Source organism: Dromaius novaehollandiae, chromosome 27, assembly GCF_036370855.1.
Source record: "Dromaius novaehollandiae isolate bDroNov1 chromosome 27, bDroNov1.hap1, whole genome shotgun sequence".
Lineage (NCBI taxonomy): Eukaryota > Metazoa > Chordata > Aves > Casuariiformes > Dromaiidae > Dromaius > Dromaius novaehollandiae.
In genome coordinates this window covers 3712332-3739080 of record NC_088124.1, presented here as the reverse complement: position 1 = coordinate 3739080, position 26749 = coordinate 3712332, and the positions used below count along the sequence as shown (strand labels likewise).

The following is a 26749-nucleotide window of genomic DNA, read 5'->3' as shown; positions in this document are numbered from 1 at the left end:
CCATGGGGGCACTTCCATCTCCTGTCCCCAGTCACAAATAACCAGGGAAAGTGTTGAGAGAGGGCACATGCAGCAAAAGCCCCTTCCCTGCATTCACTGCCTGCTCCTGCAATCAGCTGGAAAGGAAATTCCTGAGCTTCACGAGGATCTTGCCTTGGCAACTGTGTTTAAGTCAATAGTCATTAGCCATATGTGGCGACTTCCGTTAGATACTCAAGAAAACAAACACTCCTGCACTGCTGTCTGGAAAAAGCAGATTTTGACTTAGCAACGTCTCCAGTGACTTGCTGTGGAAAGGTCTGGAGCACGTGCTGCTTCCGCCAGCAGCCCCGGGAATCGCGTGCTGTTGACTTTCGTCAGACAGATCAACATCGTGTCTGCTTCTGCACACAGCGCCGGCAATTCAGATCGCAAGAGAGTCTGCGGCCAACAACCCTCGCCCAGTCCCGGCCCACGGTTTATACATGCAAATAGGTACAGTGGCCTCATTCGAAAGCTCAGCATGAATTTTCCGTCCGCAAAGCTGCCCGAGGAAAATCGAGCGCAGAAGTTGCTCATGACAGGCCATCACAGAGTCTGTTTTCCGAATGCCCAACTCGATGTCCTTCAAAATTAAGAGAAGAATCATCTCTCTCAAGCCCGGGGTATGGGATTAAAGGACAGATTTTGCAGAGCACTCGGGACCCACAGCAAAATCGAGGGGCTGAATGCTTCCGAAACGGCTTTTCCGCAGGCCGCCCAGGTCACGGTCGGCCGGGGCAGGCAGGCTGCTCGCAGCTACCAGCGCTTGCTTTGGCTGTCGCAGAAGCACGGCCCGGCCTTTTACTACCATCTCCCCTTTTCTGGCCAGAGCTTTTTCCTGCAGAGCTTTTCAGGTTACAACTGGGGGACAACACGCCCTTGAGCCCACCCCTGGCTTCGTCAGCTGCAGTTCTTCTTCAGACCAGCTCCTCCATTTGAGTTTAAGAAGAAAAACCCCAACATATTGTCACTGTAGTGCCCACAGGTGCCTGTGAAGGGGAGCTCGTGCTCTCCCAGCTGCTCTGCGTGTGCAAGGAGGGGAATAAAGTCCCTGGCGGCAAGCGCAGCGGAGCCTCCGTGCAGACTTTCTCACCCTTTGGACTCCCCACGCCTGTTCCTGAAGCGCGTTTATGGAAACGAGCTGGATAAACGCTGCTGCTGCTGCCGCACAGGCGTCTCGAGGCACGCACAGACCCAGGCGCTCGAACGTGAGAGACCGGAGGAGTCGGTCTGGCAGAGCGCTCTCCCCTGCGCCGAGCGCTGCCGCGGTTCCACGGTGCAGCTCACAGGGAGGCAGAAACACGGTTCGGAGGTTCTGCCAGATCCAGAGCAAGAAGCAGGACGAGACCTGACAGCGGGACTGCTCGAGAGCCTGCAGACAGCCATCGCTGGCACCCACCAGCACCGTGCTCCCTGGGAGGCAGATGAACCCCAAATTCACAGCAGAGAGAAAGCAGCAGCTCGCCCAGAGGTCACGTTAGAGCTACAGACCATCCTGCATGGAGGCAGAGCCGGGGGTTGGCTGTGCACCCCAGACATCCCTGCAAACCCCAACCCGTGCGTCTGGCGCGAAGCAGCTTGGTGCTTTGGGCTAGGCTGGCAGAAGCAGCCAAAAAAATTAGCTTGTTGCACCAAAAGGCAGTGGATTTGGGCACTTTTGAACACACATGCTCTGCAGAACAGATAAAAGTCAATAGATGAAGAGAGACAGCACAAGCAAAACACAGTCAGTAGTTCCCATCTCATTCCACCCAGGTTTGCATGCAAAAAAAAAAAAAAATTGTTGTGTGAGTTTTTTTTCTATTAGCCTCAGAAAAGCAGAGCGGTAACAACAAATTCTTGATATTCCACATTTTATTTTTCCCACCAGCAACTTCCAGACCAAAACTACTCAGTTTACAAGCAGCAGCAGCATGTTGCCCCACCAGCTCAGGCTGGGGTCTGCAAGTCAAGCTCAGCTCTTCCCAGTTCATACATCACCGCTGCCGCCAAGAGATCCTCAAATTAGAGCCCTGTTTGCAACTGCTTCATTAACGCACAGGGCCAGAGAGGATCCGTCCTCCTCGCCCGCAGCTGCAATCCACGCGGCAAAGAGGAGAAAAATGTCCTCGTTAGCTTTGCTTGGCAGGACCCCGGAGTCCCGCTCGCGCAGGAGCTGGCCCCGGTCCCCATGGCGGAGCAGGCCCCGGGGACCCGGCCATGCCACCATCACCCAGTGCTTTAATTACAGCCTCTCTGCAACATGGGGACGACCCTGCCCTCGCACTCTGTCCAGAGCCAAGACCCGGGCAGGACCCGCACGTTAATTAGCGGTTAATGAAGAGGAACAGCATGCAGGCACCAGTGCCCTCTACTGGGACCAGTCAGAACGGCTTACGGGGGAGCCCGGGGCCCTGTGCAGCTCCCAGGGGAAAGGCTGGGTTTCCTGGGGCTCGGGAAGCCCCAAAGGCGGCTCGGGGGCGGCTGGCGAGCAGCGTGCCCTCCCCGCCAGCACAGCACCCCACCGCCTTCCCGGCGAGGCGGGCGCCTCTCCCCGTCTCCCTCCACCTCCCCGGCCCGGGAACCCCCGAGTCGCGCCGAGGACCGCTGCCATCAGGCACTGGGAAACCAAACGGCGAGACGGATCCGCGAGCATTAGGGCTAACGCGTGCTGGCCGGCTGCCTGGCTGCGGAGCTGGGCTCCAGCCGGGCTCAGCGCCTCGCCAGCTCTTCAGCAAGGCACCTCTGCGCCTCTGAGCTGAATCGAGTTTGACAGTGCTCAGGAGAAAGAAGCTCCCGAGGGAAAGGGAGGGAAGGGGGGCTTTATAATTTATAAAACCACTTTCACTTTGACTGCATTAGCTTTGCCTTAGGCTCCAAAACACGACGAAAGCCAGCCAGAAAAAGAGGGGGAGTGGGGAATGGGGGAGGGAGAAGGGGAATGGCAAAGATGGAGAAAGCTGTAATTGCAATTGCTGGAATTCACTTTTAATGCCAGTTGCTGAATACAGTAAACACACTCTTGGGCCCGGGGAATAAGCATTGATTTTTTTTGCAAGTGTTCCAGTGAAAACCTTCAAATCAATCCTGTTCTGTCAGAGACTTTTGCCTCTTGGCCTCCAATTACTCACTCTCTGCACACACCCTTCCCTTATCTCGCCTTCTCCAGTCACACCCCGTGCTGCAGGAGCAATATCTTACCAGCGATCCCTCCCCGCGCCGGGCGACAGGGCAGAGGAGCCGGAGAGGCACGCAGGGGCACGCGCAGCCTCGGCACACGGGAGACTCCGCTTGCAAAGCGCACGCGGGAGCCGAGGGGAGCAGAAGGTGCATCTTCCCCGTCCCAACCCTGCATGTATCACGGGAAGCGTTTCAAGGATTCACTCGAGCTCTGCGCACGCAGCAGTCCGTTTTCCCCTTACCTCCGCCCACCCCATACGCGCTCCCTCGGATGCCGCAGCCCTGGGCCGGGAAGGCAGATAGAAACACAGGACACACAGGACCTTCCAGGGTTTTGAACTGAACCTTCAGAGCTCACTGCACAGAAACACCAAGGACTCGGACGTGGCGGGAGCCTCCTCTCCCACCTGCCTCCCAAGAAGTCCCCAAACTGCCCAGATGCTGCAGGATCAAGCATGCTCCAAAAACCCCAGCTTTCCATCTTTCCATAACAGCCGAGTCCTACTGCTGCAACGGATCAAGCCAAAAGACCAAATTTTCAATCCGCACATTTGGAGGCTTTCTAGTAACGCTTGGTCGCTCCCGAGTTTCTCGGAGGCGGAAGCCAGGGAAGAAAAGCCACATATGGAAATGTGAACACGGCCAGCCCTTCCCACACTCGGGACATGCAGACCCCGGTGAGTCCTACCGGCTGCAGAGTCCCAGCTGGCAAGCTTCAAAAGAGAGAAAAAAAATTTCACTTAGCCAGGGAACAGCTCGGCGCTCCCCTCGGAGCTGCTGCAAAGGCACGCTGTAAAGATTTTACAATAAGCGTGGCATTGACTTTGATTGTCTGCCTGTGTCTAATTTGGGGAGATAAGATGTGAGAGAAGAACCACTCATGAGCTATTTGTTGTACGTCGTTTTTGATGCTTCCTAGGACTTTACCCCGTGGATTGCAGCGTTTTGTTAATTTGCTCCAAGAACAGAGGAAGGGAAATTAGGTAGAAAACAAGAACAGGGATGAGGGGGAGGGAGAAATCGGAACAACGGGCACAGTGAGCCCTATCATCACATGGAAGGCGAGACATATGCGCTCTCCCATAACCTCCAGGAGAGGGCAAAGCTAATTATTTGTCATTTTTCAATTTCAGACAAGCATCAAACTACTGCTGCTCTGCTCCCATAGCACACGAAAAACTTCAGGATACCCTGTGCTCACGACAGGGACAGATCCTGCCTCTCGTACTGCAGAGGCAGTGAGGGATAAGCACTTTGCCAGGAAACACCACCCCTCACCAACCCACGCAGGAAGCCTGGAGTACGGAGCCGGCCTTGCGTCGTGTTTGCAGGAACTAAGCATGTTCAGCCCAATAGAAAGCAACAGCTGGAATTTCCTACCTTCTTCAAGACAAACACGGATGGAAACAGACACTCTCATCCCATGGGCTTTGCATCTTCTCCTTTTTCTTCCCTACCTGTTTGTTTTCCTGTACATCCCACACAGGCCAAACCTCCTGGCACAAAGAACTTGTATTCCCATACCTAACTGCAGACATCGAGAAGAGCTACAACAGCAGTGACATGACCTTCAGCTATTCACAGGCTAGACGTTTCTATCTGACAGCTCCCACACTCAACCTCAAATTACATGTCCTGTATATGACTGTTAAGAATAATCACAGTATTTGTAGTGGTGTGTTAGGCACCAAATTATGTATAGGGAAAGCGATTAGAGCAGAACAGAGTGGTTGTTCACACAGCTAATGGCCAAAGTACCACTATTTTCTATCAAGACAATTTGCAGCAAACAGCATCTTCTTACTCCCAGGCCAGAAGCGGGACTGCATGAAATCTTCAAAGTATGTTATCAAAAGTCCCAACAGCAGAGCTCAGAGGGGGTTGTAACAGCCCTGACAGTTTTTAATTCTTCTCACCCCAACGCCTTTCCTTTCCGTCCCAAGTACCTTCTACTTTGAGCTTTGACTGTGCATCGCTGCAGCTGAGAGACGTATCCAGCACTTAACATGACAAAAACTTCTGCTGACCACCACCTCTAGGCCCTACCACAACTCACCCACTAAGATGAAGGGGAAAAAAAAAAAAGACACTGTTTTTTAAGATTGTTTACCAAAAATCAAATTGACCATCCATCCTGATTTGCATCCTCCAGACCTTCAGTCTCAGTCCTACATCTAGAGTCCTGTTTCCTAGGAGGAAGCCACACAAGGAGTACAAAAATATTTTTCTTCAGCCTGAATTGAGGAAAATGCAAACATGTTAGACCCACAATGGACAAAAACGGGAAAGGAGATAGCTTCCCAAATATGCCGGGTTCATCACCACACACAGAATCTGTGCCGCTCGCTGGTACCAGGCTCTTGCTGCTGAGAAGACCTCCAGGTCTTTATCCACCCTGCGTCACACAGAACAGCTGCACCAGGCCCAACACGGTCCCGTACATTTGTCCCATCACGGTCAACCCCTCCTCCTCCCTTTTAATCCATAAGTCTTTGCTAAAAAGTCAAGCACCTGTCTTCTAAAGCCTGCTCAAGTTTGGATTAGACGACAGTCTCCTGCGCCTAGAAATAACGGATCTAACACAGTTATTAATGCAGCTGAGCCAAGAGGGAGATTATTTCAATGAGAGATTGTACTGTAGGGTAGGAAGGAAATACCAGGAGAAGATCCTCCAGGGAGATGAGGAATCTCAAGCTGGGGGCTGGTGAGCAGCATGTGCCAGCGACAGAAAACAGGCTGAAGCAACTGAGAAGGAAGTAATGAAGCTTTGGAAGTCAGGGAACAGGAATGCTCGCGCCCTTGATAGCTCTCCCTCCAAGGCTGATGAAGCTGCCAGGAGGTACAGCATGTTCTCTCCTATTGATCTATCAAAGTCTGCTTTACAGAGAAGGGATTCTTCACCTCTGATAACGTATCAAGGTTGCCACTGATGAAAATCAATGGATTTGAACTACCCAGACTTCATTTAATTAGATCACACTGTAAATACATTGGGAGCAAAGGAGACATTCTCCACAACCATCTCTGCTCTGTGTTCCTCTCCCCAGGCTTAGACAAGTACTGTTCCAGGATTATCAAGATAAATGGACTGAATCACGAGACTTTTATTGTCTGTTCTGTAGCCAAAAAGGGGAAGAGTGCCTTTCTCCATCATCTTGGTCCACAGCAGGTAAAGCCACCCAGGAAGAGAAGGTCACCCAGAGATAGGCTAGCAAATTGCTGGCAATTAGCTTTGTCAAAAGTGGATTGGATTAAGACCTAGCTAGAGCTTAGGCAGCTCCTACAAGCTAAATAAACACCAAGCAGTTTGAGAGAGTTTTCTCTCCCCATTTAAAAAGCCCATGAAGGCCAGGTTAATTAATCTCTCTTTTCAGTTGCCCTTCTCAGTAGGGCTTGTTCTCCACTTTGAGCAAAGCATCCGAGACAGCCGCTCAGATCTCTCTCGTTGCAGGGGAATGAAAACAAAGGCACGGATGAAAATTGCTTTGGAGCTTAGCCTCTCAGAGAAAACAAACATGCCCATGCTGTAATTAGGACTAGACATGCAAAAAACCCCCCAGATCTTTGACTAGCGCTTAACCAAACATAGTAAATAAAAATAACAACAATCCCTTCCCACACAAAGACAGTCAAGGAAAAGGCAAGCATATTTTTCTGAAGCTGAAATAAGAGTTTGGTTCATCTCTCTTGATCCTTGTATAAAGGCAGATCCCAGGCACAGACTACGGTTCTGTGCATGCTAAATCCAGCAGCAATGCCCTATCAAAACAAGACATTCAAACACACACTTCTGCCCCTGGGGAGAGCTTATACACAGCACAGAAACGCAGTTATGGCATTTCATGAATTGCTCAAAGCTATTCAGATCCAACAACTGGGGCTACAATACAGAACATCATCTTAAACTGGTGGCACAGCCCCCTGCCATCCTCCCAGCCAGCAGCAAGCAGCTGGGTTAGTGACATGCCAGCACTTCCATTTGGAGGCTGCCCTTCCCGCTCCTCCTCCAGACATGTTTTAATGCATTTAGTAACAGTGATAAATTCTCGCACATTTGTTTTAATGAAAAGGTTCCTAGCAATGTTCATTTTATCATGCCATTAACAGCACAATTAGAACTGCAAGGCTGAACTGAACAGTGCCTCAGACAGTCCTCTCTGTGCAAATACTGCCTCCATCCTCTTCTCTCCGTAAAGCCGCACATCCCCTACTCCCTTTCTACTACATACGCAGAAAACCACAGAAGAGACAAATGCATCAGGCCCCAGCACCAGACATTTCCCTTGCATTGGGCCATGAGTTAAGCAGGTTAGCTACGGTGTTCCTTCAATGCAGCTCAAAAACATGTACGTGTTTCCTATCTATGTGAGACTTTGGGCTATAGTCTTATTAGAGAGCTAGGACTCCACGTCTGCTGGTAGCTTGGTAATAAAGCTGATGGGCTGAGCAAGCAGTCTGGCCACCCAGAAACATCAGTCAGCATCAGAATTCACCCCTGCCCCCAAAAGAACATTTCTGCTCTCACAAAATTGCATAACCAGCAAAAGGCCAAACAAACCAAGCAGACGGTTGGCAAGTGGCATGAGCTCTCCTGGCACAGTGGCCCCCGTGGTAGGAGAGCTCATGGATATAGGATATATAGGAAACCTTTTCCCATCAGAGACAGGCTACCAGCACTGCTGTCTTCCACCTCCTTCAAAGTCTCCCTTCCAAGCACGCCTTATCATCTGTCAGCACCGGCACAGCTCTGCAGCATCATGCAGTCAGTCTCTCTCTGTGCAAGAGGCAGGTGCCAGAGTCTCGAGTCATCAGGCTCACGTCTCTGCCACAGTCTGGCAGGCTCCTCGGAGCAGGGTGCGGGGAAGGAGCAGAGCCTCCTTGTGCGCATGCTGCCCCACGGGATCCGGGCACGATTGACAACCCACTTGCCAAGAGAGGGATGAGTTCCAGAGAGGAATAACTTGCCCTGAGCAACAGCTCTTCCTCCTCAGCAGGGGTGACCTGGAGTTTCTGTGGCATGCTTTTCCCTGGGTTTTCTTAGGGCTCTGCTGCCAGAAGGACAGCCTGCAACTCCAGGAAAGAGGCTCCGGAGTGTGGCATTTGTCCTACAAACAAGGGAGCAGAAGCCAAGGACTGCATGATCAAGAGTCACCAGCATTTTTTAGTTGGAAAGATAAGGGAGGTGATTTTCAGGGGAGAGGCCCCTTCTGCTTTTTTATTAGTGTAAAAAAAAAAACAAACAAACAAACAAAAACTTTATTTCTAGATTATCTTTATTTCTTTGGTCCCTTTTTATAAATTGCATTGCGGTATCACTATGCATTTCAGCAGGCAACGAGCACTCCTTCACACTGGCTGCAGGACAATTCTGCAGCAGCAAAATGGTCCCTGCCCCAGCGACCTCGGTGATTGACTCCTCTTTTTCTATTGCTGTTATTCAGGGGCAGAGAAAGAGTAAATGGAGCATGCACTGAAAAGAAGAACTAAAGTCAACAGAATGACTGAGTTAAGTTACAAGCTAGCACATCTCCAAGACCTCGATTCTCCCCTCGAATACAGCTCAAATTGCCTAATGTGTTAAAAAGTTACTAGGGTAGAAAGGATAGAACAGATGGACAGAATGAAGTCATGAGTGCCTCCTTTCTCTAGGAAGCTAATTTAATGGACAAGAAGTCCTTTTCCACATGGACAAGCCTGAGGCAAAGGGTAGGAGTGAGGAAGACATCAGGAAAATGCCTTCCAGGTTTGATCTCTCCCTGCTTGAGAGGTATAAAGCTCCTTGCCAGGCCTTCTGTAGCCCTGCACAGTGTGAACACAAATCTCCGCAATGAAGAAAACTTCCCTATCACACACACAGCAACAGCTGATCTGTAATTAATCATAATGCCAACTCAGCCCTGCACTACTTTTTCCACTTTTTTCAAGTTAATTTCTTTAATTCTGCAATATTGTTCATCTCATGACTTAACATTTCTCCATGTAATTGTGAAGGAAAAAGATCTGCAAATAATTGTACAACAACATAAGACAGGAAATCATTTCACATGCAAAGACCCAAAGCCTGCTTTGATCCAGGGCTACCGGTGCAAATAAGCACAAATCAATCGATGGTGGTATTGACACATAGGTGGGCAATTCTCCCCCTCTTTCAGACAACATTAGGACCCACAGCTGCAATTTCTGGAGCCCCTGTGTTAGGAAATAGATTCCTTGTCCTCAATGACTTTGATGGACGTATGCCAGTTGGCACCAGGGGAAGATTTATCCCCTGTCACACAAACCCATCCTGTGCAGAGCTAGACAGCAGTGCTGGGAATATTAACACCCAGGAGCAGCTTCTGTAGCTGGATTCAGCAGACTTGGGCCAAGTTCTCAGCTTTAATAGCCTCTGGCCTAGAACAGCCTGGCCCAAAACTTGACACAACCAAATCTGACTGGTTTTAGTGCAAGGCTGCACACTAGCACCCTCCGAGGGCCTGCTTTCTCCCTCTGAGCTCTCCCAGCTGGCATTTGTTAAGCCTCATCACAAGTTATAAACCTCAGCTCAGACTTCCCATCACCTCAAGCATGCTACCCCAGCGTTGTTATATCTTCTGCATCAAGCAAATTATTTAATCTTAATACTTCATTTCCTCTCAGGGACCATTTCTCCTATTTCTTGTGCTCTGGGAAAAAGACTATCCCCAGCTTTAGGTACAGTGCCTAGCACTGACGGCCTCTGGTCAGATGGACCTAGTTGCAATGGTGATCGAAACGCTCTCCCTGCTCCCAAGCCTGCACAACCCGAGCTGCAACAGTGATCTCCCTGCAAGAGCTGCACCAGCAGCAAATGCATTCCCAAGTGCCTTGGACAGGAAGCAGCTTCCAAAGGCTCACGCCAGCACATGTGCTGCTGCAGCACGTGGAGCTGACCAAACAGCTTATCGCCTTCCCCTCAGCTTATTACACCTTGACAGCTTTGTATCTGCAAAAAAGAAGCCCTGAGAAACCACCGCACTCTGAGCTCTCTAGCAGGGTCTGGGAAGGCTTTGAAAGCAAAAAGCCCAGACAGACAGAAGCACAGTTTCCCCTCAGCCAGGCATCTGCTTTATCTCCCGGCGAGATCTGTGCAGCTGCTGTAATACAGTAGCCCTGCACACATCTTGGTGCTGTCACCAGTCCATTCAATTCAACTTTTCACAGGGAGAACGCGGCGCCTTTGAGAGATTTCCGATTACCATCGGAAAGGTCAGGCAGTCCATCAATACTCCACGCGGGCACAATCGAGGCGGCCATGCAGATGCTCCCCGGGAAAGGAGCCAACGTTCACACCAGCACATGTCAACAAGAAGCAGTCTGATTTTGTGATTTTTCCCGAAGTACCGTCACCCGATTCTGGGGAGGTGCAGGCACAAGGAGAGACTCTCGGCCCTGGAGGAGAAGCAGAAGGCAAAGCCATGGCCCAGCAGTTTTGTTAAAGTCACTGAGCAGCGGGGTTGGAAGCAGGACCTGGGTCTCCCTGACACTTGCAGAGGCAGCACACGGGGAGCAAACCCTGGCCTGTCGCGTCCAGAGCCAACTACTCCGTGCAACAGAACTGTGCTTGTTGAGGCAGAAGAGACTGCAGCTCCCCTCCGCACACTTACACCAGCTCCGTTGCCAGTTTGTTCCAGTATGTAAAACAAAGAAACGTCAGCTCATGGTGACAATGAAATTACAGTTTAGAGAAGTCCCATACCTGTCAGGAAACAAAGCCCTGACCCTCCAGGCTGTCTCCCGAGCTCTGCAGATCGCTCAGGCACCACTGTTACAGGTTTTTGTTTCTTCTGGGATACGTGGGAAGCTAGAATCGTCCTCACAGCCACCAGCAGTGGAAAAACCCGGGGATGGCGCAAACAGCCTGTGAAATTAACGGAAACTGCTTTTTTCCTCTGCAAGGAGCAGAGCAGCCTTGAGCAAAGGGGCTGGAAACTCGGAGTCTCCTTCTCCCTACAGGAAGGCAGCCACGACCTCCAGCATGGCAGAGGAGAGGCTGAGCGGACAGTGCCGGACAGGGAGCTCCGAGCCCGGCGTCCTGCTCTGCGGCTGCGGGTCCCCTCTGCATGCACAGCACAGGAGAGAGAGGTGAGAAATGCCACGCCGTGGCAGGCAGGGCTGGCGGCCTTCCCTGGTCCAGGGTAGCCCCAAGAAACCCTCTCAGCCTGGTGCAGCCAACAGCACAGCCTGGAAAGCGAGCCATGAAGGCACTCGGGTTTAACCCAGGTGGGCAGAGACAGTTCAGCCTCGTTCAGCCCCATGTGGGATGAGCTCCAGTTGCCAGCTCAAGTGAAAGCCCAGGGTGCCTGGCTCAGTTTGAGCTAAAACAAGAGGAAAGCACTGCCCCTTTTTTTCCCTTTTCTTTTCTCCTTTTTCCTTCCCTCCCTCTAGTGCAGATGGATCTATGGAAATAAGCTAAAAGACAGTCCTGGCTTGTTTGCCTGCGCTTTAGGGATGCGATAAGGAACCTGCAACTAAAGGCATCCTGGAGGCTCAGGCAAGCTCCCTGCAGAGAAAACACCAACATGCTGGCAAGGTGGCTCACTCGTTTAGCGATTCAGACGCCCCGTGGACTGAAGGGAACTCTCGAAAAGCGAGGCTGGGATAATGTCTCCAGGAGGGGAGCGCGCAGGTGGGTACGCCCTGCTGCACGCAAACAAAATGGCTGCGGCGCCAGCACGCGGGCAGACTTCCCTGCGTTTACAGCAAGAAGCAGGACTGCTTTGTAGCAGAGAGGGAGTTTCTAATTAAAATCCCCCAGGAAACTGCTTTTGAAAGTGGAAAGGAATTAAAAAAAGGATTGTAAAATTCCTGACTGAACCATTTCATTTTCGTTTTATAATACAATAGGAGGAAAGCAAACAATAGCTGAAAGAAAACATTCTGATTGTCATGTAGGAAAGTGCCACATTCGTTTTTCATCAAACTGATGAACCCTATTAAAAAAGGAGGAAAAAAAAGGGAAGAACTAACCCACATGCATTTCCATTTCCTCACTTCAACATTCCCCCCCCCCCCCCCCCCAAGAAAACCCATCCCCTCAGACCACTCACTGCCGGTCACCCAGCCCTGCCACCCTCCTCCACGGCCCCAGCACCGCTCCCACTGCTCTCTTCTTGCCAAAGCCCACCAGCCCGGTGAGGTTTGGCACGAAAAGGCGCAGGAGAACAGCAGGTCCCCACAGAGGGGAGCGCCCAGCCGCCATTTCCTCACTGCTGGTGCCGCCACCCCCGCACAAAATGGCCACCATCCCCTCATGGGCTTGGCCATGGTGGTGACACCATGGTGCAGCCTGCCGTCCCCCCTCAGGCCGGCCGCCCCGGGGTGCCAACAAATTCCCCTTCCCTCTCGGCAAAGCGGAAAGGGAGGAAACAGCGGCCAGCAGCACCACTGCGAGGACCAGGCAGGCCTCCCTGCCCGCCATGACGCCAGCCCTCGCCCCGCAACAGGAGTCAGCGCCCGCGGCCGCCGCCATGCGCGTGTGGGGATTAACCAGGCCGCGCGCGCTTACACCGTTACCGTGGTAACGCCCGCTCGGTACAGCGTGTGAAACACTCCATTCGTTTATTGATTGAGCCACCATCAAATTCAATCACAAGCGAAAATGGATTTTTTAATGCGACTATTAGCTGCTTTTGAAAGGCAAATTGAGTTCAGTTATACCGAGTCAGCCATCAAAAAACAATTTACCATCAGGCAGACGGTCCAGCGAGGAGTCCAGGCCCAGGAGAGCTGGAAGGGGAGAGCGGGCGGCGGGGAGGACAGAGGCGAAGGGAAGAGGAGAGGCCACCCGGCCCCGCGGGAGAGACACGGGCATCGGCCGGCTCCCCCTCAGCAGGCAGCTTTCCGAGTGAGGAACCAAGAGGAAATAACACTTTTTTTGTCCTCCCCCCCCAATAATGCCTTGAAGATGAGGAGGACAAGGTGCAAGGCCAGGCTTGGCAGAGCCATCTTGAATAAGGCCCCGCATCTCTGCAACGCCAGAGGTTAAACAGGTGTTTAAGACCGTCACCTGCTCAGGGGAAATGCAAACAGCTGCAATATAAATTCTGGGATTCGTTACAAACAAACTTGAACCGGGCCTCGGGACAAGCGAACTCTGCACTTCCCAAATGCCAGGACGTACGAGAGAAGGCGAGACAAGGACACGGGGCATGATGCAGCTGGAGGGACCTAAGCTATTCCCATCCACACCGGGAAGACCAAATCGCAGCACAGCCAGCATCGCTCACCCCTCTGTACCACCACACGTCCAACACACGGTTAAACAAAGCTTATTTCCTTCTAGAGCTGGAAAATAAGATTTTTCCCTAGCTGATTAGGAAAGCAGATTCTCATTACTGTGTTAAGCGAGGATCAATGTCGCAGCCAACTCTGAAATCACCGCTCTCCAGCTAGGTGCCGAGCAGACCAGGGTCCCCAAACCTGGGGCCAAAGCAGGTCAAGCACCCTGCCTTTACAGGGGGCAACGAGAAACGGAGGAAGGTGGTGGGACAGGACAGAAGAGCTTTCTGCTAAAACTTGAAAGTCAATAAGCCTACACTAGCTGTGGCTGGGTTTACCTATATGCATGTATCTGTACATAAAAATATTTTACATAAACACTGAAAAACATACATCATTTTTTCTATAGGGTTCAGGACTATAATTCAGACCTAATGGTGTAAAAGCAGGATTTCAGAAGGCCCAAGAACCTAAAAACGAAGAACTCGGGGTGGGGTGTGTGTGGAGATCCTGCTCTATTTTAGGGTGTCAGCCTTTCTGATCGTCCTCTCGATCCCTTAAGCAAGCTTACTCGCAGGCATTATTAAACACTTGCAAGAGCAGTCCAGGAATTTCTATAGCAGCATAATCCAACAAGATCTGCTTTCAAAGAGTCTGCACTTCCTGTAAAGCCTGTAGCCTCAGCTAATGAGAGCTTAACCACATGTTTGTGGTAGATGAAATAGTGTCATTTTGCAATTATTATCATTCAAGCACTATTTATTTAACCTGCAGCCACATTATATTGACTGCAGAATTGCTGTCATTTTTATTTCTGATTGCTCACGTATTGAGCTGAGCTTGAAAAACCGTGCTTGGTGTTCTCAGTCCAAGACACTTTTTCCCTGCACACTCGCCAGCCCTCCCACCCCAACCAGTATCTCTCCTCCAGAGCTAATACTATTCAGTACTGCCATCCCCCAGCAAAGGTCCATTTAGAGGCCTCTCTTGCACCTTTTCCTCTGCCTCAGCTTCCTCTACTCCTCATATTTGATTTGGGGAATTAACCTGCTCTTACCATCAGTTTAAGGCACCATGCACCAGAAAGCTCTAGATGCCAAAGGACAGAAAGGTGGACCTTATGCTGCCTTTACATCCTTCCCAGCTGCTTTGAAAGCTTATATTAAGAAGCTCTGGAAAAAAGACAGAGGCTGAGAATCACTGTTCCACCCTGGATAGTTAAAATGCACACCAGCCCACCTCGCCCTGGATACCCTTCTACAACAGAGGCTGCAAAAAAGCAGCACAGTGGGTCACAGCAACCAGGCTCCACAGTTTCAGCAACAAAATAAACACCTGGGGTGCATTTCCCAAGATCTGAATGCTGCCAGAGTAGAAATCTGCCCTCTCCCCCTCCTCGTCCTAGTTCTTCTTCTCACATGTCCCCCCCCTCCCCGTGAAGCCTTGTGAGGCATATTCACACAACAGGAAATCCAACACTTTCTTTCCTCTTAAGAAAAAAAAAAATCCCCCAAATGCAAAAGATGATGAAGTCATCTCTCCTCTGGTGATGAAACAGCTGCCTAAAGAAGCTTGCAGTGCAATGCAATATATTTTGATCACTGCTTCATCTAATTACAGAGAAGAGAAAAAAACAAAACAGGATTTTAGGAGTTAGGGTTTTTTGTTTTTAAAAAAGGCATCTGAAATATAATAGAAAAGCAGCAGCACTGACAGTCAGACCAAAGGCAGCTTCCTCATCAGCTTTGTAAGGCAGACAGCACCAGAATGCAGAGCCCACTAGGAAAGAGAGATTTCAAACAGCCAGATCACGGCAAGATGAATTGCCCAAGCCCAGGGCGCACAAGCATCAAATCAGGATCCCAGTATCCTCAAAGCCTAAGATCAGTCAGGCCAGGAGATGGTATAGGCCTACGTATCCATCTCTTCGGATTAACAAACATTTACTCAAAGTCAAGGTCTTGCAGACCCCTCACACCACAGGGAAAGGAGGAAAAAATACATTTGAGAGAACAACGTTAAGCCTCAATGAGCGATTTGTGTGCATGACCTTCAGGGCATCAGCCAGATACTTGGCCTTCACGTGCAGAGCAGCAAAGGCTTGCTTTCAAGACTGAGGAACTTTGGCTTACCCTGGGCAGAGGCAGTGGTAGGGCCACCCCAGAAGGAAGCCTAGATTGTTCTAGGAAACATCTGAAGCCATTCAAATATGGTTCAAAGCAGGCAACAGCAGTGACAGAGCCTTCACTTTGGCCTCAATTCCTGAAGAAAACAGGCTGACAACAGGAGAGGTCTCAAAAGCACAGCAGGCATCAACACCCACATCCTCTTGGAATCCAGGAGGGGCCGATTGCCTCCCTTGTTTATTGCTTTCAAAGTTTCGCTGTGAAATGTTTGGGGGGTGCAGCCTCCAGCCACTCTAGGACGTTGTTCACCGCAGGAAATAGAGATTTTAGGAGTTCAAAATAAAGCCCTAATCACACTTGCTGCTCTTTCCCTGTCTTGCTCTTCAAGCTCAAAGGGAGTCCATGGCTAACTAGAAACAAACACCACCTCTAATGAGACCTTGCATGGCAAGAAACCAAACGCAGACACCTGGGGAGTCTGTGCAACTGCTTCACTGGAGATATGATGACAGGTTGTTTATAGGAACTTACAGAAAGGCTGTGCAAAATAAACAGAAGGCTACTTTCCTTCCACCCCTCTCCCCACGGAATTTCAGGGGAAAAGCTGATTTCTTCCTGAAGGTTTCACATTTCCAGACCAGGAAAGCAAAATGCTGTCTGTGATAAACGTAGTTTGGCAGCTGTTTGGGACAGGTATGGCACTTAGAGCCGTGGGAAACTGGCCCAGAACCTCCAAATACTGCAAGGAAACAATCAATGGGAAAAATGCCCACAGACATGGGCAGAGGGGCCCCAGTAGCCCATTTTCTTTCACAGATATTTGTCGCCTGTGTTCTGCTGGCAAACTGGCCCACATACATTTTGCCAACAAGCTCTCTTCTAAAACAATTGCTCAAAGGATCATATTTGCTGCCTCTTATCCTGCTTGAGTGTGGAGACACACAAGCAAGCAGCAAGTGTCTTTCTCAAGACAAGAGTACACATGAATTTAGGCCAGGTCCATGCACAAATGGAGAGCAGGCTGAAGCAGCTGGAGCTTACAGATCCCACATCAGCCCTGAGAAAAATGAGCACACTAGAATCATTCCTCTCACAGCAGTCAGTTGTCCTGGGTCATTTCTGAAAGGTCCCTTTCCTCTGCTTTTTAGCTCTCCACCAAGTCATGTCTGCCAGGGAGAAAGAAAAATATCACTCTAGACCTCTCCAAACAGGATCAGTCCTCTGAATTTTCCCCTTTGGGGTGGGGGGGGGGGAAATGCTTAGTCATTTCTGCAAAACACCACGTACACCCGTTCCTCAAACGGCCCAGATCTAGTGTTGACAAGGTCAAACACAAGAAGAAAGCTCACCCAGGGCTACTGGGAGGCAGAGAGATGAAAGATTAGTCACCATCCAGCTGTCTGCATTTGTGAGGAGAGAGAGAAGTGCTGGAAGACAAGCTAGCTAATAGGGGGTAGAGGACATGGGACACATGATGGTGTAGCACATCAGAGGATCTCACACTCTTGCAATCAGCCCCTGCTTCTGCCTCCAATCTGCACAGCATCTCCTTTCCTCTCCTCATGCAGCCAATTCACCTCTTAGTCTCTGTATCCACTGGAGGCTCTCCAGGATTTGCAAGGTCAAGTTCTTCCAAGCACAGACAAAAACCCAGAGTCCTAACCATGTCGAGTCAGAGAGAACTGGCTGTCTTAACCTTTAGCAGAACTAGAAGCATAAAGAGAGGTCTCTTCACAGTTGTTCCCATCATCTTGCAGGACACAGGAGGACATTCCCAAGCTGATCTGCCTGTTCATTTGTTGCATCAATGTTTGTCTAAGCAAACAGCTTGGAAAGCTCCAGCTCCATGAATAGCAGCACAGTTGCCTAATTGGGAAGTAGTCTGAGAATCAGAGAGAAAACCACATGCAGGCAGTGCAGAGGATGGCTAAAGGGATCAGGAAACCACAAGGGCACATTTGACCTCCATAAATTTTTATTCTTGGTCACAATGCCTTCGTCAACAACACTTTCTGCAAATGCAAATAGGACCATACTCCTGCAATTACATGGCAATCAGAGGCAAATTACATTCTTGCTGTTTACTTTCAGTGTCCTTAATTAATCCAGTTATTAGACAATTAATGAAGCTTGTTTGGTGAAAAACTCATAGCATTTACAACAAGAGCTCACACATGTACCCGCCTGGCATCTGGCTCTGGGAAACCAGCACGCTGGGCTAGAGGCAACAAGTCCAACCCCAATCCCTGCCCGCAGACAGCCACTGCCCTGCCAGCAGCACCAGGGTAGCTCACTGCAACGGGCTGCATGGCTTGGAGGGCCTCAGAGCCTGGATTTCCCAGCCAGTCCTCCCCTCTGCAGCTCAGATCCCCCCACTGCCCCACAGCAAGACAAGGATCTCTCCAGGAAGCGTGAGGCAGGCCAGGGACACAGACCCGCCTTGGCCAGCTCTCCAAAGCGGTGGAGATAACACCGCTGTCTCCAGCCAGCTCGAAAACTGCTAGCAAACATTTCTGACTCCACACAAACGTCTGCTATCATCTTTCTGCTGCCACCAGCTCCCAAGACACCCCGCCCTCCCCAAAGGTCACTCCAGCTTGTGTTTGGTTAAGCCACCGATAATTAAGTGGCATGTTCATCTAATGATCAAATTGCTGCACCAGGGGCATGAAAGAATGAGGAGAACTAATTAAGAAACTCATTTGCATACTCTAGCGTTTCCGGTGTATGTATGGGGTTCCCATAGCAACCAGTACAAAGCCAGTGATGGTGTGTGGGTTTTATTGGGTTTTAAGTGCTATTCCTTCCCTTTGTTATCCCCAGAAGATAATAAAGGCTTTGTAACAAAGATGGTATGACACCTCAGCTTGGGGAGGGGGGTTCTGCCTGGGGAAGAGGAACATGGTGCAAGCCAGGAGGAACTAAGCCCCAAGCATAGCTTGAGGTTTGCTCCTACTCACACCGCTGCCCAGGTAAGACACCTGGGGACAGATGCACAATCTGATGACACACTATTAACATAAACCCCCAACCAGGTACTACTCTGTCAAAGAGACTCTCCAGAGTCCCTTTGGCCCCATGCTCAGTAAGCAGCAGACAGCTCCAGAGAAAACAGTTTTCAGGAGGATTGCACCAAACTTCACTGCATCCCCATATTCAAGCACCCTACATTAGGGACCTGCTGCAGGGACCCAGAACTGCTGCTTGCAGATCCAAAACACATTCAAGACTTCATGACCAGCACAGGCATGAAGGCAACCAGACACACGCTGGTGAGGACATCAGCCCAAGTCACAGCAGCTCCCCAGCACAGCAGCTCTGGAAGGCAGTCCAGCACCACAATCCCTTCACCCTGCTGCTTTTCCTAAGGACCAGAATTTTTTTCTGCTCTGCATTTCTGGCAAGAAACCTTTACATTTAGATAAGGAATAAAGCCTGGGATCAGATCTGAACTCTGCAGCACAGAAGATCAAGGTTTTAATGAATTAAATATATTCTAAACCAAATGCAGCCTCTTAACACTCAAAAATTTGAGCAAGAATAATTAAAAAAAAAAAAGAGAAAAAAAGCCAACAATCCAACTCATTTCAGCTCTCTCTAGCTGTGAACTGGCCACAAGCCAATCAATTATCCTGAATTTATTCATTACTCAAGATTCCTCGAACAGCCAATTTGCAGTCTGTGAACTGCAGGTGAGCAGCTCCTCCTGCAATGGCCACACTCTTGTTTCAGACCCGTTTGCAGGGAGGCAGCTTCCCTGGGCTGCCTGGGAGCAGCGCTTTGCCCAGGGTCACGCACAGCCTTAGGGCAGAATGGGACAAGGCAGGACACTCATGCTGGTATGTTCAGTGCTACACAGTGCTGGGGGGCTTGGAAGGACTTTTTTTTTTGACCTGCCAACAGCAGCATTTACAGATGCAAGTGCAGCCCAAAATGGCAAGAAGCATCCCCTGAAGGCTGTGCAGTCCTGCCAGGCCTGGTAAGACATATTTAATTCCTCCCCATTAATTCATCGTGGTGCAGGGAGGACCTAAAGGAAGAGGTGCACAGCCCTGCATCCAGCCAGGCCAGGTCTTTCCCCTCAGCAACACATCTCCCCCATCACAGACGGAGCTGGAAAAATTCTTGTGGTAACATGACAGCACGGCTTGCAGGGGAGACTGCTCTGAAAAATACTCTTTCTGGAGCTATGTTTACTTCTCCCACTAAGCAGAAGGGTCCAAAAGGACTAGAAAAACCCCCAAAAAACAAATGCAGTCACCTCCACCTGCAGTCATCACACAGCAAAGCACATTTTGTCTTGGGGACCAGATGCCTGGAACTGATGTGCTAAGACCTGATGCATGGGCTGATGCTTGCTGGCCTTGGCAGGGCAGAGTCCTTGGGGTGGGAGCAAGCCATGGGCTTCAGCTATACAGGTTCAAGTGTCCTGCAAGCCACAGGCCACATCCACGGAGCAGGGCTGCCCTCCTCTCCCAGCAAGGAGAACGACACCCAAGACCACAAAGCAAGCCCAAAATGGGATGGAGGAAACCACACCAGTACTTCACACAGCCCATGCACACACCGTGTTCACACTGCAGCTAAACTGCATGCAGGTGCAACTGGGGCTTGTGGACACCACAAGTTCTCACACCTCCACACCCTCGCCATTACTCCAGCTGTTACAGAAGGAGCTCTTTTATTGTCCCCACACTACCCAGCAACCTGGAAGGACCTCCTGAGCCTTCAAGCTAGAGGAAAACTGCCTTGTCCATCCAAAACCTTCTCCTCCCCCAACATTGTTTTCATTTCCCCCCCCCCATTTTACTCTCAATAAAAACATAATTACAGGCTTTTAAAAAAAGCAAATTATAGTGACATACTTTAATTATCTCCAAGCAATGGAGGACTAAATTACACAGTCAGGGAATCGGAGGTTACCTAAAAATAAAAGCAAGAAGCTTCATTAAATGCTAATTGCAGCTTTTGCTTCTGAAGTGAGATTTTAACACAATCTGCCATTGACTCGCTTGGCCATACAAGAGAACATCGGTGCTGGGGAGAGACCCTCACGTACACGCTGCACACATGCCTCCATCCACGCTGGCAGGCCTCATCCACTGGCACTGCTTCGCCAGGGGAAAACTGCGCAGTTGACGCTTCCAGCTCTGCTCTGCCACTAAGCCGTAGCCCATCCCCAGCTACAGGCATGGGCTGCTCCCACCTCCCTTCTGAAGCACCCATCATCCCCCAGCACTGCATTTCCATCCACTGGCCCGCTGAGATTGCTCAGAGGCATCTGTCCACCTTTGCAGTGGCATGGATGTGCTCGCTGCAGCTCTCCATCCTCTTCACCAGCTTCCCACAGCCCAGGAAAGTCAAGCTCAAGGTCTCCATTTGCACCTTCAAAGCTCCCAGTGGCTCTACAAGGGCCCAGTGCTCCAGGACAAAAGTTCTGGTTGGCAACTACTCTCTTTGGGAGAAAGACTTCCTAGCGCAGAGATTAGCTTAACCTGCTTGCTGCAGAGCTGCCTCCCACCACGTAGTGAACCACAACGGCTGCCACAGCCTTCGCTGTCTCCTGCTGCCAATGCAAGTCACACCTTGCTCCAAGCTGTGCTTGGATCTCCCAGCGCCAAACTGGGACTCTGCAATTCCTTGGGAGAGGAACCAGGTGAAGACCTGCCTCAGAGCAACGGGCAAGCCATTGTGCTGCCTCTGCTGCCTTTCTGCTCCAGTCCAGCTCTTTCCATCCCCTTCCTCCAGGTTCGCTTACCAAGGAGGTCTGCCACAGCTTTGACGGGGGGTCTCCAGCCCTAGGTGGTGGGGGGAGAGGAGCTGCAGTGATTCCACCTGAATCGGTGCTATGGAGGAGCAAGGGCCGATGGGGTGGGGGAGATTTTAAGAGTTTGCAGAGAAATGATTTTGTTTTTCCATTTCCTATAGAGTTGGCCTAATTGTGTCGCTAAAGTCTGTAATTTGCCTCTCACAGAGCAGAGTTAATGATAGGCTCCACGCTGCTGCCTCTCCGCGCAGGCTTCGATAGATGAGCGCACGCACACACGGCACCCAACTACAGCCTTCGGGATCCACCAAGGGCCGTGCTGCAGGAAGGGGAGCAGGAGAACCCAGAGAGCACCCGCTCGTCCCTGGAGACCGGGAGCTGGAGAGTTGGGGAGCCAGGGCCAATGGAAAGGTCAAGGAGGGGAATCTGGGAGACAGCAAGATCCCTGGTTTGTCATCCCACATCTCAGCTTCCCAGAAGACCTTAAAAAACACACAAGCCAACCATTTAGGGATCTTGGGCAATTACTGTCATTTTAACACAATGACCCTTCACAGAAATAAGGGAGAAATCAGACAAGTGCTTTCAAGCTGCAAGGGACATGAGGAGGAGAAACAGCAGCACAGGAGTCTTGTTTAAAAAGTTATATATACATATATATACACACACAAAGTACCAAAAGCTCGCTTCCACCCATCAAATCAAACAGCATCTCCTCTACTCTTCTGCTCAGCCACAACCAGCAGAATTGCCCTCAAAAACATTAGCAAAGTCGCACCCCAGTCCTAACAGACAGTAACTAGCTCCCAAAACTGTCGCAGCAGCGGCCACCGCTGCTCTGCAGATATCGGCACCAGAGCCTGCCTTGATCTGCGTCGTTCAACATCCATCTCCATTGCTAATAGACGGCTCTCTTTTAATTACCTTTCATAATCGAATAAGTGTCTGGAATTAAAGAGCACTGTATTATGAAACACCGTATAAAATTAACCAGCCGTGCTCAGAGGTCACTGCATCCGCCACTGAAACGCGCCCGGCTCCAGGAAGGACGCAGGCCTATTTAGCAGCGACAAGGAACAGTGCCAGTGAGTGTAGGGTTTAGCTGATAAAAATGGGGCCAATTAAAATTGTTTCAAGACCAGTGAGGTTGGCTTTGTGCAAATATTTTGCATATCTGTTTAAGAGCATCTTTATATCATTTAAGCTGAAGTCTGTAAGGAATAAAACTGAATCACTGTAAAGCACACTTACACCAAAATAAGTACCCACATGAGGACTCTCTTGATTTAACACTCCACCAGATCCATCGAGAAATCAGGATAGCTATTGTGTTTAAATAGGGCCTGATGAAAGAGGGGAACACGAATTTCTTTGAAACTGCCTTCAAAATTTGGCTGAGCAACTTCTCACTGGAGACCAAGCAAGTGTCAAATGCGCCTTCCTGGCCACGGGAGCCCAGATCTCACCGTTCCCTCCACCAAGCGATGGCATTTGTGGCTGTCGGGCATCGTCAAGCAGCCGAGCACAGGGTTAGCGCGACTCTCGCTTGCGCGCACCTTTCCGCTATAACACCACGCAGCAGCACAGCCCAAACGCCAAGCGGCTGATCCAACACGTGCCAGGGCTGGCTGCGTTCGTCAGCAAGCAGTTTGAAGATAGAAATGTTTTAGAACAAAAGAGACACAGGGCAACACCTCAAAGAAATATGGGCACACGGAAAAATAGCTCATTCAGCTACTGAAGCTCAGCAGTTAGAGCAGCCCAGCTCTCTGCATCCTGCACGAGGAGAGCACCGACACGGGGAGACTGCCTTGCTCCCACGTCTCTCCTCTTTCCAGCACCCGGCTGGCCCCGGCCTCTCGGCACCGTGCCCTGTAAGCCACCTTGGACCACCAGCAGACAGGTAAGTCTGGAAAAGCCACTCCGTGGCAGCACGCTCATCCCCAGTCACAGCCTCTCTGGGGGGCTCAGAGCAGCCCTCCCCATACACACTGCGAGGGGAGGGACGGTTGATTAAAGTGGAATCAGCACCAGGCAGTTTAGGGGGTAAAGCTGCTTGTAAACACTTAGAGCAGTAACTCAAAGCTAGAAACAGCACTGGAGATATCAACCTGGGTTTTCTGGGAGCCCTCTGAACCAGGCAGCATTTCACCATCCGATCAGACAGTGATGGATGCAGTGGGAACGAAGCAGTTTTTTCTCCCGAGAAGTTCTTTTGACAAGTGCGATCTTATCGAAGTTTCAAGCTTTTCATTACCTTTTTTTCCCCCCCCTCCCTCCTCCTTTTTTAATTCCTGCCTTCAAGCCCCACTCTGTCCTCTCTATGCTGGCAGGGAACAGTCACTTTTCCCTTCTCATTTTGATTGATGCCTGAAGCAAGCAGCACAGAGGCCTCCCCTCCCCAGAGCACGCAGCCCCCCGACCCACAGGAGCGAGCAGGGAGCAGAGCTGAGAACCTGAGTTAACCTGCAAACAGGAACAGGCACACACTTATCTCTGGGGTAACTTCATACAGACAGAGGCAGGGGGACATATGGAGACCTCTGAGCTGGGAGGAACATGCAGAAAGGGATGGGAAGGCACCCAGCATCTCTATCCATGAGGCTGGGACACCACAGCCAGCTTTGACACTCCTGCAAAGCATCGACCTACCCCAAAGGGCTGCAGGAACATGGCAGCAGTGTCCTGCTGGAGCCCCAGCTGGATCCAGGCCACCTCTCCAGTGCAGGGAGCAGAGCCTTTCCCTGCCCAGCCAAGAGAGAGCTCCTCTTCCCCAGCAGAAAGGTAGATTTCAACCATCTTCTCCTCTCTTCATAGCTAACAAGCAGAGCCACCCCCCTCCAGAGGGTCTTTCCCAGAGCCCAGGGACAGAGACACCAGCAGTAACCATACAACCCTCCCTCCCTCCCTACCCAAAAACAGGCCAAACCAGACCAAGACCTCACTGAACAACCCCGTACCTGGTAGAGCAGGCTGTGCTATCCCAAGGAGCAGGCTGGAGCACCAGGCAGGCACCCTCCTCCCCAGAGGGAAGGCAGAACTGCTCTGCACAGGGAAGACTCCCTAAATAACCTGGGTGTGTCATGATGGGCAGGTGGGGCCGGGCCTGGCTGTGAAGGGGGAACAAATGGAGAAAACCTGGGAAGCCCCTTGCTCCCTGCCCTGCTCCAGCCCCAACTCGCACCTGCACACGCTGGGGAGGAGCGAACGAGAGGCATCGGCCCAAACCGCGGCACCTCCGGAGCCGGCAACCACCAGGCACCAAGGGACAACAAACGCCGAGTGCAAAACCATGGTCTTTTATTAGAAATCTCCTCGTATAAAAATGATCATGCTCTACACAGTCATCGAATAATTCATAAACATCCAGGCACTGAACTTTTTTTGTGTGTTTTTGTTTTTTGACTGGTCAGTACATAAAGCAGACATATTTCAATCCATATGGTCATCACATACATTAATTAACCACCTATAGAAATCAGCACTTTGAACACAGTCTAGGTTGTATTTTACTTTATTTTGTTGTCTGTTTTTATTTAAATTTTATTTATTTTTATTTATTTTTCCTTTTTGCAACATATAGAATTTGGTAGGATAAAGGAGAGTGAGTGAAGGGGTGGGGGGAGGAAGATGGGAACAAAAGAAAATGGAAAAGGATTAAAAAAAAGAAAAGAAAGAGAAAACGGAAGGTTCTGCACAACCACAAACAATCTCACAAATTCCAGAAAAGGGAAAATGTTGGGTCTCAGGGTTGGTTTTTTTTTTGCCAAGATACAGAAACAAAACCCCAAAGTCCGTCACCTCTTCTCCGCGATACGCCCCTCCCGCCCCCCGCTCACTGCTCCTCTTCCTCCGTGCGGAGGCATGCACGGTCACGGTGGTCAGGTGGTCGGTGTGGTGTTTTTTATTGTTTCTTTTCATTTTATTTTTTTGCTGCTGTTAATCGCCATCTTCCCAAGGAGCTCTGCCCAACGGCCCGGCCGGGAAGGACCCCGCCGCCACCGTCCCGTCCCGTCCGGCTCCCCCTCCAGCGTCGCGCCACGGGCGATGCCACGCCGCTCCCTCCTGCTCCACGGCCCCGCAGCCTCCCCTGCGCCAGGCGGTTGCGACCGCTGCAGTTAAATCGCATGGTTGCTATAGCTGACGTAGGTCTGTTTGGTAGCCAGTGCTGGAAAGACAGACAGACCTCACATGCATCGCCCTCCTCTCCCAGCTCCCGTCCGGCGGTCCTGCACCCGTTGCACCGGGGGACGTGGCGTGGGGCTGGGTCAGGGTCCCGTCTGCAAACCCGGGGCCACCTCCCACCTCCCCAGAGGCACCAGCCCTGGGGACGGGGTCGAGGACACAAGGAGAGGAGGAAGCGACAGCTCCGAAATCGCCACGCGTCTGCGACACGCACCAGGGCAGATGCAGCAAGGCCCGGAGCCAGGAAAACGCCGGAGAGCGATAAATCCCCCTGCTCCCCGCAGGGCTGTGCCGCTGCCTTCGGGCTCCGGAGCTGCTGCACGTCACCGGCTTTTAGCAGCTGCCTGCAACGCCCTGGCTGGCAGCGGCGCTTCGGCGGGCCGGTGCTCTGCAGAGACCCCCGCGCCGCAGGGCCACGTGCCGTGGCCTGGGGGACATCCCGCGGCTCTCCTGCCCAGCGCCCTCCCTCCGGCCCGGCGCCTCCCGGACACGGGAACCTCGCTGAGGGTTTCAGACTGATATTCCCAGCTAGCAATTAGACGGGCACCAAGAAATTAGAGCTGACAGAGCTATTTGTTAGCTGCAGCGTTTTCATAGCCAATCTGCCCCTATCAAAGCCCTACAAATTATTTATTCCGTTGTGTATTCAAAGACGCGTTACCTGCCAACGGCAGAGTGACAAACAGCCCCTGTGTCCTGCACTGACAATGCCACCGTCCCTCCTGCCCGCGGCTTTAACACTGTGACCAGCTCCCTGCCCTGTCCCCAGCGCGGCACACACAAATGGTGCTCCCGGGAGGAAGGATGCTCGACGCAGCAGCCGGTGCATGGGAATGATTCTGGTCCAGGTCCTGGACAAGGTGCTTGCTGGCAAGTCCCTCCTGCTGGGCAGCACCCGCAGATACCCCGGGCCTCTCGGGGAGCATCTCTTGCATGGACAAAATGGGGTGGAAGGACCACGACCTGCCCTAAATCGGGGCAGGAGCCGCAGACCGCAGCGATCTCCAATACCAGCTGATGAAAGCTGCCTCCAGCACGGGCGGCAAGGGGCTGCCGGGGCCGCTGCCCTTCGTGACGCAGACGGGCAGATCAAAGAGTCAATCAGGCAGCGAGACTGCCTACGGAGAGACGTCGCACGCAGAGCTTACAGCCAGCGAGAGCCATTGCTCAGGGAGCGGCAGATAGATGGGTGACTACCGAGGTGTCAAGAGATATTAAATAGCTCCGACTGGAAAGACAGGGAGCGCTGGAT

General features: G+C 51.2%; 1 protein-coding gene and 1 long non-coding RNA gene across 7 annotated transcripts in view; both read right to left on the bottom strand.

Annotated features, from left to right (window-relative positions):
• LOC112990138 (uncharacterized) overlaps positions 1-24318 on the bottom strand; it is a 71194-nt gene extending 46876 nt beyond the window's left edge. For 5 of the 6 annotated variants that reach the window (XR_010385239.1, XR_003261002.2, XR_003261001.2 and 2 more), the window contains exon 1: positions 24273-24318. This is a non-coding gene — a long non-coding RNA (uncharacterized LOC112990138). Of the gene's footprint in view, positions 1-23964; positions 24047-24272 lie in introns of those variants that run through there. The other variant, XR_010385240.1, reaches the window with a different exon arrangement.
• A 277-nt stretch (positions 24319-24595) lies between these two features.
• The window catches only part of GRM4 (glutamate metabotropic receptor 4), a 36618-nt gene continuing 34464 nt past the window's right edge, over positions 24596-26749 (bottom strand). The window contains exon 11 of the mRNA XM_064497927.1: positions 24596-25480. Coding sequence (XP_064353997.1) covers positions 25431-25480 — 50 coding nt within the window. The 3' untranslated portion in view covers positions 24596-25430. The remainder of the gene's footprint in view (positions 25481-26749) is intronic.